The following is an 11695-nucleotide window of genomic DNA, read 5'->3' on the forward strand; positions in this document are numbered from 1 at the left end:
CACACACTGTTGCTGGTATTTTGGCCCATTCCTCCATGCAGATCTCCTCTAGAGCAGTGATGTTTTGGGGCTGTTGCTGGGCAACACGGACTTTCAACTCCCTCCAAAGATTTTCTATGGGGTTGAGATCTGGAGACTGGCTAGGCCACTCCAGGACCTTGAAATGCTTCTTACGAAGCCACTCCTTCGTTGCCCGAGCGGTGTGTTTGGGATCATTGTCATGCTGAAAGACCCAGCCACGTTTCATCTTCAATGCCCTTGCTGATGGAAGGAGGTTTTCACTCAAAATCTCACGATACATGGCCCCATTCATTCTTTCCTTTACACGGATCAGTCGTCCTGGTCCCTTTGCAGAAAAACAGCCCCAAAGCATGATGTTTCCACCCCCATGCTTCACAGTAGGTATGGTGTTCTTTGGATGCAACTCAGCATTCTTTGTCCTCCAAACACGACGAGTTGAGTTTTTACCAAAAAGTTATATTTTGGTTTCATCTGACCATATGACATTCTCCCAATCTTCGTCTGGATCATCCAAATGCTATCTAGCAAACTTCAGACGGGCCTGGACATGTACTGGCTTAAGCAGGGGGACACGTCTGGCACTGCAGGATTTGAGTCCCTGGCGGCGTAGTGTGTTACTGATGGTAGGCTTTGTTACTTTGGTCCCAGCTCTCTGCAGGTCATTCACTAGGTCCCCCCGTGTGGTTCTGGGATTTTTGCTCACCGTTCTTGTGATCATTTTGACCCCACGGGGTGAGATCTTGTGTGGAGCCCCAGATCGAGGGAGATTATCAGTGGTCTTGTATGTCTTCCATTTCCTAATAATTGCTCCCACAGTTGATTTTGTCAAACCAACCTGCTTGCCTATTGCAGATTCAGTCTTCCCAGCCTGGTGCAGGTCTACAATTTTGTTTCTGGTGTCCTTTAACAGCTCTTTGGTCTTGGCCATAGTGGAGTTTGGAGTGTGACTGTTTGAGGTTGTGGACAGGTGTCTTTTATACTGATAACAAGTTCAAACAGGTGCCATTAATACAGGTAACGAGTGGAGGACAGAGGAGCCTCTTAAAGAAGAAGTTACAGGTCTGTGAGAGCCAGAAATCTTGCTTGTTTGTAGGTGACCAAATACTTATTTTCCACCATAATTTGCAAATAAATTCATTAAAAATCCTACAATGTGATTTTCTGGATTTTTTTCTCATTTTGTCTGTCATAGTTGAAGTGTACCCATGATGAAAATTACAGGCCTCTCTCATATTTTTAAGTGGGAGCTTGCACAATTGGTGGCTGACTAAATATTTTTTTGCCCCACTGTACATATGATATGAGTAATGTAAGATACAGTTGAAATCGGAGGTTTACATACACCTTAGCCAAATACATTTAAACTCACAATTCCTGACATTTTATCCTAGTAAAAATTCCCTGCCTTAGGTCAGTTAGGATCACCACTTTATTTTAAGAATGTGAAGTGTCAGAATAATAGTAGAGAATGATTTATTTCAGCTTTTATTTCTTTCATCACATTCCCAGTGGGTCAGAAGTTTACATACACTCAATTAGTATTTGGTAGCATTGCCTTTAAATTGTTTAACTTGGGTCAAACATTTCAGGTAGCCTTCCACAAGCTTCCCACAATAAGATGGGTGAATTTTGGCCCATTCTTCCTGACAGAGCTGGTGTAACTGAGTCGGGTTTGTAGGCCTCCTTGCTCGTACACGCCTTTTCAGTTCTGCCCACAAATTTTCTATAGGATTGAGGTCAGGGCTTTGTGATGGCCACTCCAATACCTTGACCTTGTTGTCCTTAAGCCATTTTGCTACAACTTTGGAAATGTGCTTGGGGTCATTGTCCATTTGGAAGACCCATTTGCGACCAAGCTTTATCTTCCTGACTGATGTCTTGAGATGTTGCTTCAATATATCCACATAATTTTCCTTCCTCATGAAGCCATATATTTTGTGAAGTGCACCAGTCTCTCCTGTAGCAAAGCACCCCCACAACATGATGCTGCCACCCCCGTGCTTCATGGTTGGGATGGTGTTCTTCGGCTTGCAAGCCTCCCCCTTTTTCCTCCAAACATAACGATGGTCATTATGGCCAAACAGTTCTATTTTTGTTTCATCAGACCAGAGGACATTTCTCCAAAAAGTATGATCTTTGTCCCCAACCGTAGTCTGGCTTTTTTATGGTGGTTTTGCAGCAGTGGCTTCTTCCTTGCTGAGCGGCCTTTCAGGATATGTCGATTTAGGACTCGTATTACTGTGGATATAGATACTTTTGTACCTGTTTCCTCCAGCATCTTCACAAGGTCCTTTGCTGTTGTTCTGGGATTGATTTGCACTTTTCGCACCAAAGTACGTTCATCTCTAGGAGACAGAACGCATTTCCTTCCTGAGCGGTATGATGGCTGTGTGGTCCCATGGTGTTTATACTTGCATACTATTGTTTGTACAGATGAACATGGTACCTTCAGGCGTTTGGAAATTGCTCCTAAGGATAACTTGTGGAGGTCTACAATTTTTTTCTGAGGTCTTGGCTGATTTCTTTTGATCTTCCCATGATGTCAAACAAAGAGGCACTGAGTTTGAAGATAGGCCTTGAAATACATCCACAGGTAAACCTTCAATTGACTCAAATGATGTCAATTAGCCTATCAGAAGCTTCTAAAGCCATGACATCATTTTCTGGAATTTTCCAAGCTGTTTAAAGGCACAGTCAACTTAGTGTATGTAAACTTCTGACCAACTGGAATTGTGATACAGTGAATTATAAGTGAAATAATCTGTTTGTAAACAATTGTTGGAAAAATGACTTGTGTCATGCACAAAGTAGATGTCTTCACCGACTTGCTATAGTTTGTTAACAAGAAATTTGTGGAGTGGTTGAAAAACGAATTTTAATGACTCCAATCTAAGTGTATGTAAACTTCCGACTTCAACTGTATGTAAACATTATTAAAGTGGCATTATTTAAAGTGGCATTGTTTAAAGTGACTAGTGATCCATTTGTTAAAGTGGCCAGTGATTGGGTCTCCATGTAGGCAGCAGCTTCTCTGAGTTAGTGATTTCTGTTTAGCAGTCTGATGGCCTTTAGATAGAAGCTGTTCTTCAGTCTCTCGGTCCCAGCTTTGATGCACCTGTACTGACCTCGCTTTCTGGATGGTAGCGGTGTGAACAGGCAGTGGCTCAGGTAGTTGTTGTCTTTGATGATATTTTTTGCCTTCATGTGACATCGGGTGCTATAGGTGTCATGGAGGGAAGGTAGTTTGCCCCCAGTGATGCGTTGTGCAGACCGCACCCCCTTCTGGAGAGCCTTGCGGTTGAGGGCGGAGCAGTTGCCGTACCAGGCTGTGATACAGCCTGACAGGGGTCTCTCGATTGTGGATCTGTAAAAGTTAGCCAAGGTTTTGGGTGACAAGCCAAATTTCTTCAGCCTCCTGAGGTTGAAGAGGCGTTGCGCCTTCTTGCGCCTTCTTCACCACACTGTCTGTGTGGGTGGACCATTTCAGTTTGTCGTTGATTTGTACGCTGAGGAACTTACAAAACTTCCCACTTTCTCCACCGCTGTCCCGTCGATGTGGATCGGGGGGTGCTCCATATGCTGTTTCCTGAAGTCCACGATCATCTCCTTTGTTTTGTTGATGTTGCGTGAGAGGTTGTTTTCCTGACACCACACTCCGAGTGCCCTCACCTCCTCCCTGTCTCGTCGTTGTTGTTAATCAAGCCCACTACTGTTGTTTTGTCGTCTGCAAACTTGATGTTTGAGTTGGAGGTGTGCATGGCCACGCAGTCATGGGCGAACAGGGAGTACAGGAGAGGGCTGAGCACGCACCCTTGTGGGGCGCCACATGGGGATGGTCCGTCAGAAAGTCCAGGACCCAATTGCACAGGGCGGGGTTGAGGCCCATGGCCTCCAGCTGATGATGAGCTTGAAGGGTACTATGGTTTTGAATGCTCAGCTGTAGACAAATCTCACATAGGTGTTCCTCTTGTCCAGATGGGATAGGGCAGTGTGCAGTGTGATGACAATTGCATTGTCTGTGGACCTCTTAGGGTGGTATGCAAACTGAAGTGCGTCTAGAGTGGCCGGTAAGGTGAAGGTGCTATGATCCTTGACTAGTCTCTCAAAGCACTTCATGATGACAGAAGTGAGTGCTATGGGGCGGTAGTCATTTAGGTCAGTTATTTTTGCTTTCTTGTGTACAGGAACAATGGTGGTCATCTTGAAGCATGTGGGGACAGCAGACTGGGATAGGGATTGAATATGTCCGTAAACACACCAGTCAGCTGGTCTGCGCATGCTCTGAGGACGCGGCTAGGGATGCTGTCTGGGCCAGCAGCCTTGCAAGGGTTAACACGTTTAAACGTTTTACTCATGTCGGCCACGGAGAAGGAGGGAGGGCGCAGTTCTTGTTAGCGGGCCGCAACGGTGGCACTTTATTATCCTCAATTTAGTTTGTCTGGAAGCGTGACGTCGTTGACGTGGCTTGTTATCTGTTTGTAGTCCATGATTTCCTGTAGACCCTGCCACTCCACTTTGTCCCTGTACAGGCATTTCGCTTGTTTGATTGCCTTGCGGAGTGAATAACTACACTGTTTATATTCAGCCATATTCCCAGACCTCTTTCCATGGTTAAATGCGGTGGTTCGCTCTTTCAGTTTTGCGCGAATGCCACCATCCATCCACGGTTTCTGGTTAGGGTAGGTTTTAATAATCACAGTGGGTACGACTTCTCCAATGCGCTTCCTTATAAATTCACTCACGAGTCAGCGTATAGGTCGATGTTATACTCTGAGGCTGACCGGAACATTTCCCAATCCGCGTGATAAAAACAATCTTAAAGCTTAGATTCCGATTGGTCAGACCAGCGTTGAATGGTTCTAGTCACTGGTACGTCAAGAAGGTAGGAGGGGACGGCAGGAAGAGACAGAAGAGAGGAGGCTATTTTCACAAGACTAAGGGTGGGACACAGCCGGATGAATAAGACTTTAAATGTGATTAGAAAGCATCCAACAGGAAAATGTGGTTATTGCCAGGACATAGAGACAGTAGAGCATGTACTGATACAGTGTGGGCAGTATGAGAGGGAAAGAGAGAGGCTGAGATCCTGTATGAGGGAGAAGGGGATACAGGAAATTAGTTTAAAGAGCATGCTGAGTAAAACGTCATTAGATACAGTCTCAAATATTTTTTTTAAAGAGAAACGGCTGGCAGGATCCAGGCTGCATCACATCCGGCTGTGATTGCGCCACCCAATGGGACTCCCACAATTGGCCCAGCGTCGTCCGGGTTTGGCCGTCATTGTAAATAAGAATTTGTCTTAATAACTGACTTGCCTAGTTAAATAAAGGTTAAATAAAAAAATAGGTAGGATTTCGTTGCTTCATGTCTCTGGCCCACACTCCAGTACAGTAGGTAGCGGTAATGCACCATAACATTGGATGCCAACCGCCGATAAACACCACCAAAGAAGAAGAATGGCCGCCACCATGAGCAAGTCTAATTGGTTTCGGTTGAGCAGTTTTCAGATATTTGATTTAATGTTTAATCACCGAAACATTCATAAATTAACATGTCTGTTTACTATTGTCCTTATTTTAACGTGTCAGTGTCTGGCAGACGATGGCTACGAAATGGATGACTTTTTAAAAAGGGAGCACTCGCTTACCAAACCATACCAAGGTAACGTTGAGCTGTCCTTTGCCGGTGTTGTGCCGAAAATCTCTCCCCCTTCGCGTTCTTCATTGTTGCGACCTGTTTTGGTTTCAGAATGATTTTATCTTTTGATTTCCAGACAACGTTCACAAATATTGACAGTTGTCTTCTACAAAACCAGTATTGAGTTAATCAGAAAGTACTTACTGTATAGCTAGCATTAGCTATTGTCTCTAATGTTGCGAGATGGGTATTGGCAGCATAGTGTTAACTCACCTAGCTAACAAGTGCCACCTTCTTCATAGGATTGCATTTTATTGCGCAATGATTCCCAATACGGGAAGGTGGTCGATTATTGATAGTATAATAATACGGTGTAGTTATGTAAATGTGTTGACATGTGTAGAGAATTGTGTTATCCAAGGTGGATCACCATAATAAACAACCATTTACTGATGACATTATGGGTAGCAAACTAGGTATTTTACAAATGTAACTTCTGCATTGGTCCCTCTAAAAAGGACAAAGATCGGTTGAAGTGCAACATTTACCTGGAGCTAACTGCAAATAGCACTACACGGTGATTTAAAAAGTCACTCAGTCGATCAAAAACATTTTTGCTAAAATTATTATTATATTCCTCTTTAATTTACAATCTGTAGAAACATTTAGAATAGAAAGGTTCAGAACTTTTGTGAAACATCACAGCAGAGTTGAAAAATATATGGCAAATAGAAATAAATTGATGGTGTTGGGGGATAGATGGGAAGGTTTGAGTGGCGCTGAAGTGTGAGATTTAAAACAACAAGATGACTCATGTAAAATATGCTGTGTCTGAAAAATTTATATTTTGAATTTTTGTGAAACAGCACAGTTACAAATATATGACAATGTAGAAATCAAGCTGGATGGGAGGGGTTGATGGTAGCTGAGGGAAGGGATTAAAAACAAACTAAAGTTAACTGTTGTAAAGTGCATTGTGTCCGTAAAATGTATATAGTATGTATAAGCTTGAAGTAGAAACCTAAGTGTTGTTGTCCATTAGTTTACTCCAATTAAGAGGGGTGGGTAGGGTTAGGGGAAAATAATAAAGAAAAATATATGCCAAAAATGACAAGAATGTGCAAAGCTGTCATCAAGGCAAAGGGTGGCTACTTTGAAGAATATCAAATATAAAATATATTTTGATTTAACACTTTTTTAGGTCACTACAATATTCCATATGTATTATTTCATAGTTTTGATGTATTCACTATTATTCCACAATGTAGAAAATAGTAAAAATAAAGAAAAACCCTTGAATGAGTAGGTGTGTCCAAACTTTTGACTGGTGCTGTATATATAAAGGACAAAGATTGTGATTTGTTCTCAAAGGTGAGCTAACATATTCTCACATTGCTGTAATACAATGGTGAGACCACTGGACAAAGATGCCTATATCAAGTTATGCATAGGGATTGTGTTTGTTTGTGTAGGGGTGGGCTCCTCCAGTTCCTCCCATTGGGACCTGATGGGCAACGCCATAATCACCACTGAGCATGTGCGACTGACCCCTGACTTGCAGAGCAGACAAGGAGCAGTGTGGAGCCGCATTGTGAGTTAAGCTCTCTCCATCCCCAAGTAGATACCAGCACCCACCAGCACACTACTGCTTATCCTTGAACAACCCGAGACTCCTACATGGCTGCATTGTTAAGAACTCTAACATCATAGTTTGTAGTCTGCCGTGCAACCTATAGGCTCACCTCATTTGTAGTAACACTAGCATAAATTAAGCCTTTACTTTCTGACTACATGTACTACTCTATATAGGACATAGCATTTGAACATATTATGACAGAGAGCCCTCAGGTAACATGCCGTGCCACAACCTGCTTTTCCTCATTCACTGTACTGTCTATGTCTGCCTGAATGGTCTCCTACCACAGCCCTGTTACCTGAGGGACTGGGAGCTGCAGGTGCACTTTAAGATCCATGGCCAGGGGAAGAAGAACCTGAATGGAGATGGAATGGCTCTGTGGTACACCAAAGAACGCATGCAGACAGGTACTGAGCTTGCATTGTCTAACGCACAAACCAGGGTTTCCCAAAGGGCACCCTGTCCCCTATATAGTGCACTACTGGTCAAAAGTAGTGCCCCATATAGGTAATATAGGGTGCCATTTTGGATGCACACCAAGGTTAAAAGATTCAAGAATGTCTCTAGTGTTGTTAATATTACAACGCTGTCAGCATTGCCTCCCTAAAGTGTTGACTGCTGGGGTTTAACACTTGCAGGTCCTGTGTTTGGAAACATGAACCTCTTCACCGGCCTTGGAGTATTTTTGGACACCTACCCCAATGAAAATAATAACCATGAGGTACTCCAATCCCCCCTCTGCCCAATCCCCCTACTCAGATTAAATAGCCTTCACTCACTCACTCAGGTGGACAGCCCAACACGTATTTATTATGGGGATCTGTCTATTCCCAAACACTGATTGTGTGTAATTGGTTTGGGTGTACAGTGTTGTGTTTATGCTACAACCTGTGTTTCCTTGCTTCCCTCTTGGACACACAGAAGAAGTACAGCCCTTCAACTCAGGTAGCTACAGTAAACTATCAGCCAAGCCCAGTCATTTTCCCCTGAATTGAATTGCATATTTTGTTTATTTATAACCTCATCACACCAGAACCTGTCCCATCCATGTCGGCCAACCCACATAATTTACGTGTCTCTGACTTGTTTGATGGGTGACATGTCTCAACTCTCATCCATTTTGTGCAATATGAGGTACGTCAAAAGACTAGTGTCAGAAGTTGTTCCTGTTTGCCTGAGAATATAACTCTTGCAGTACTTCATGCATTTAGTCAGTGGTTGTGTCTGAAATGGCACCCTAATCCCTATATAGTGCACTACTTTTGACCAGAGCCTTATTAGGGGATAGGGTGCCTTTTTAAATGTAACAAGTGTGTCTCAGGTCACTGAATGACAAACATCTGGCATATCACAACTACTTCTGTTTGTCTCTGCAGAGGGTGTTTCCATACGTGTCAGGTATGGTGGGAAACGGGACTCTGGCATATGAGCACGATCGTGATGGCCAGTCTACGGAGCTTGGCGGGTGCACGGCCCTAGTGCGCAACATTCCCCATGACACCTTCCTCCTCATCAGATACACCAAAAACAGACTGACAGTGAGAGAAACACACAGCACCACATTTAATAAAGTTAAAGGTGGCTGTTAGCAACATATTGACCTATGTTTGACCTCATGTCCTACAGATACAGATTGATGTTGATAGCAAACAGCAGTGGCGGGACTGTCTGGACCTACCAGGGGTGCGGCTGCCTCAGGGCTACTTCTTTGGAGCCTCCTCTGTTACTGGAGACCTGTCAGGTACTGATCTGGTCCACTGTCTGAACATCTTTTTATTTGTTTTATTTTTTATTTAACCTTTATTTAACTAGGCAAGTCAGTTAAGAACAAATTCTTATTTACAATGATGGCCTACACCGGCCAAAGCCGTACAACGCTGGGCCAATTGTGCGCCGCCCTATGGGACTCCCAATCACGGCCGGTTGTGATACAGCCTGGATTCGAACCAGTGTGTATGTATTGATGTTTCAAGCACTGAGGTGCAGTGCCTTAGACCGCTGCGCCACTCTGGAGCCCAAAATCTCAGAACAGCACTGTCTCTGTTACTGGAGACCTGTCAGGGACTGGTCTGGTCTTCTGTCTGAACATCTCAGAACAATACTTACTGTCTTTGTGTTTCACTATCTGCATTATTCTCAAACATTTTTGGAATCCGATAAGTTCATAGTAATCAGATCTATGTCAAGTCTGAATGGAGAATGGTGGAAAGCCCATGGTGTATCGGTAATGCTGAAGTCCTGGGTCGATCCCCACCTCCACCCTTCCTAATGGGATCTCTGTCCCTGTCTCCCTCTCTTTTTCCAGTTGTCTGAATAAAGTGTGAAATGTAAAAAATGTATTAGGAAAAATTCTGACTGTTGAATTGTTTTCATTTCTCCCTTAAAAAAAAAAAAAAAACTTTTAATTTTTTAGAATTTTACCCCCTTTTTCTCCCCAATTTCGTGGTATCCAATTGTTAGTAGTTACTATCTTGTCTCATCGCTACAACTCCCGTACGGGCTCGGGAGAGACGAAGGTCGAAAGCCATGCGTCCTCCGAAACACAACCCAACCAAGCCGCACTGCTTCTTAACACAGCGCGCATCCAACCCGGAAGCCAGCCACACCAATGTGTCGGAGGAAACACCGTGCACCTGGTGACCTTGGTTAGCGTGCACTGCGCCCGGCCCGCCACAGGAGTTGCTGGTGCGCGATGAGACAAGGATATCCCTACCGGCCAAACCCTCCCTAACCCGGACGACGCTAGGCCAATTGTGCGTTGCCCCACGGACCTCCCGGTCGCGGCCGGCTGCGACAGAGCCTGGGCGCAAACCCAGAGTCTCTGGTGGCACAGCTAGCGCTGCGATGCAGTGCCCTAGACCACTGCGCCACCCGGGAGGCCCTCATTTCTCCCTTCCTGTTGTTTCCAAGACAACCATGATCTGATCTCCATGAAGCTGTACCAGCTGACCGTGGAGCGTCCTCAGGAGGAAGAGGAGGAGGAAGAGCTCACTGTCCCCAGTGTTGATAACTTTGAGCAATTGAATAAAGGTAAGATTATACAATGGCAAGGTTTTCACATCTTGCATGCATCATTTAATCGTTTTTGCAGAAATTGTTTGTTTCAGAAAATGTGTGATAATTGTTTTTGCCTGTATTTCAATTAATGCATTTGATTTTAATGTCTTAATTTCATGATTGTGTTTGTCTTTCATTACAGTGGAGGTGCAAGAGGAGGGGATGAGTGGAGTCCAGCTCTTCTTCACCATAGTCTTCTCCATCATCGGTATCTTCGTACTGGGGGTGGTGGCGGTGGTCGTGTACGGGCGCTGGAAGGAAAACAGCCGCAAACGTTTCTACTGAGAGGAGAGAGGGATAGTCTCAGCATCCCAAATGGCTCCCTTTATAGTGCACTACTTTTGACCAGGGCCTATAGAGCTCTAGTCAAAAGTAGTGCACTCCATAAGGAATAGGGTGGCATTTGGGACAGTATCTGAGAGAGGGGGATCATCTGTGAAGGAGCGCAAGAGCCTGTGAAGGAGCACATAGATTTTTAAACAACATACAACCAACATGCTGTCTGCCATACATAGCTTTACTACATAACTATTCCCTTACTTAAATAATACCTCAACTGAGAGAAATGAACCTATCTCAGCCAAAATAAATCAAATGTGACCCTTTTCATTTTTAATACTGTGAGATTTGTCTTTGTCGCCCTTTATTTCACCTCCGCGTTGAACGTAAATGCTGAAGCTAGCTAACGTAGGAAAGGAGACCATGACCTGTGAATCGCTGACACTGTCATCAGCACACTGCACTCACCTATGTGTGATGTGCATGATGGCTGTGAGAATAGTGCTCTGTGGTTGGTATTGCACTATAGCCTTGCTGTCATGTTCTGCCGTTGAGACTACAGAATTGTTTGCACTGACATGAAACGCCCACAAGAAGTATTATATTGAGCTGCCACAATAATTGTGTAATGAGATATTTAATTGTTCTCAACTAAAGTGCCTAGCTAGGGCCAGTTTAAGATCAGGGCCCATATACACAAAGCATCTCCGAGTAGGTGTGGCCTTCTAGATAGTAATGAATAAGATTATATGGACGGGGGGAGCTGATTCTAGATCAATGCAGTGACTTTTTGAATACAGGCCCAAGTATCACTATGTACACACACAATCTCTAGTTCTACTGTTTGGCCCTTGACAATTCTGTATTGCTGTGCTGTAACTACCATCGATATATCGTACTGTACAGGTCATTGGATGCTACTCCCTTTTGTTTGATCAAAGTTACACATTCTGTTTTCTCTGAGACTCTCGACCCTCCTTTGTAGGTTTTAAGTTGTTAACAAACCGTTGTTTACCAGCCATCGTATCAAGCACACAACTATCTTAAGCACTTAATCAAAACAGA

General features: G+C 44.0%; 1 protein-coding gene across 1 annotated transcript; it reads left to right on the plus strand.

Moving 5' to 3' along the window:
* Positions 1–5455: 5455 nt before the first annotated feature.
* On the plus strand, positions 5456–10975 carry LOC120063365 (VIP36-like protein). Its single transcript, XM_039013710.1, has 8 exons — positions 5456–5682; positions 7131–7249; positions 7584–7701; positions 7933–8015; positions 8671–8832; positions 8921–9035; positions 10205–10324; positions 10494–10975. The coding sequence occupies exons 1-8, from the start codon at positions 5478–5480 to the stop codon at positions 10634–10636; spliced, it is 1065 nt and encodes a 354-aa protein (XP_038869638.1). The 5' UTR covers positions 5456–5477; the 3' UTR covers positions 10637–10975.
* The last annotated feature ends 720 nt before the right edge of the window (positions 10976–11695 follow it).

The sequence above is a fragment of the Salvelinus namaycush genome, chromosome 18 (genome assembly GCF_016432855.1).
Source record: "Salvelinus namaycush isolate Seneca chromosome 18, SaNama_1.0, whole genome shotgun sequence".
Lineage (NCBI taxonomy): Eukaryota > Metazoa > Chordata > Actinopteri > Salmoniformes > Salmonidae > Salvelinus > Salvelinus namaycush.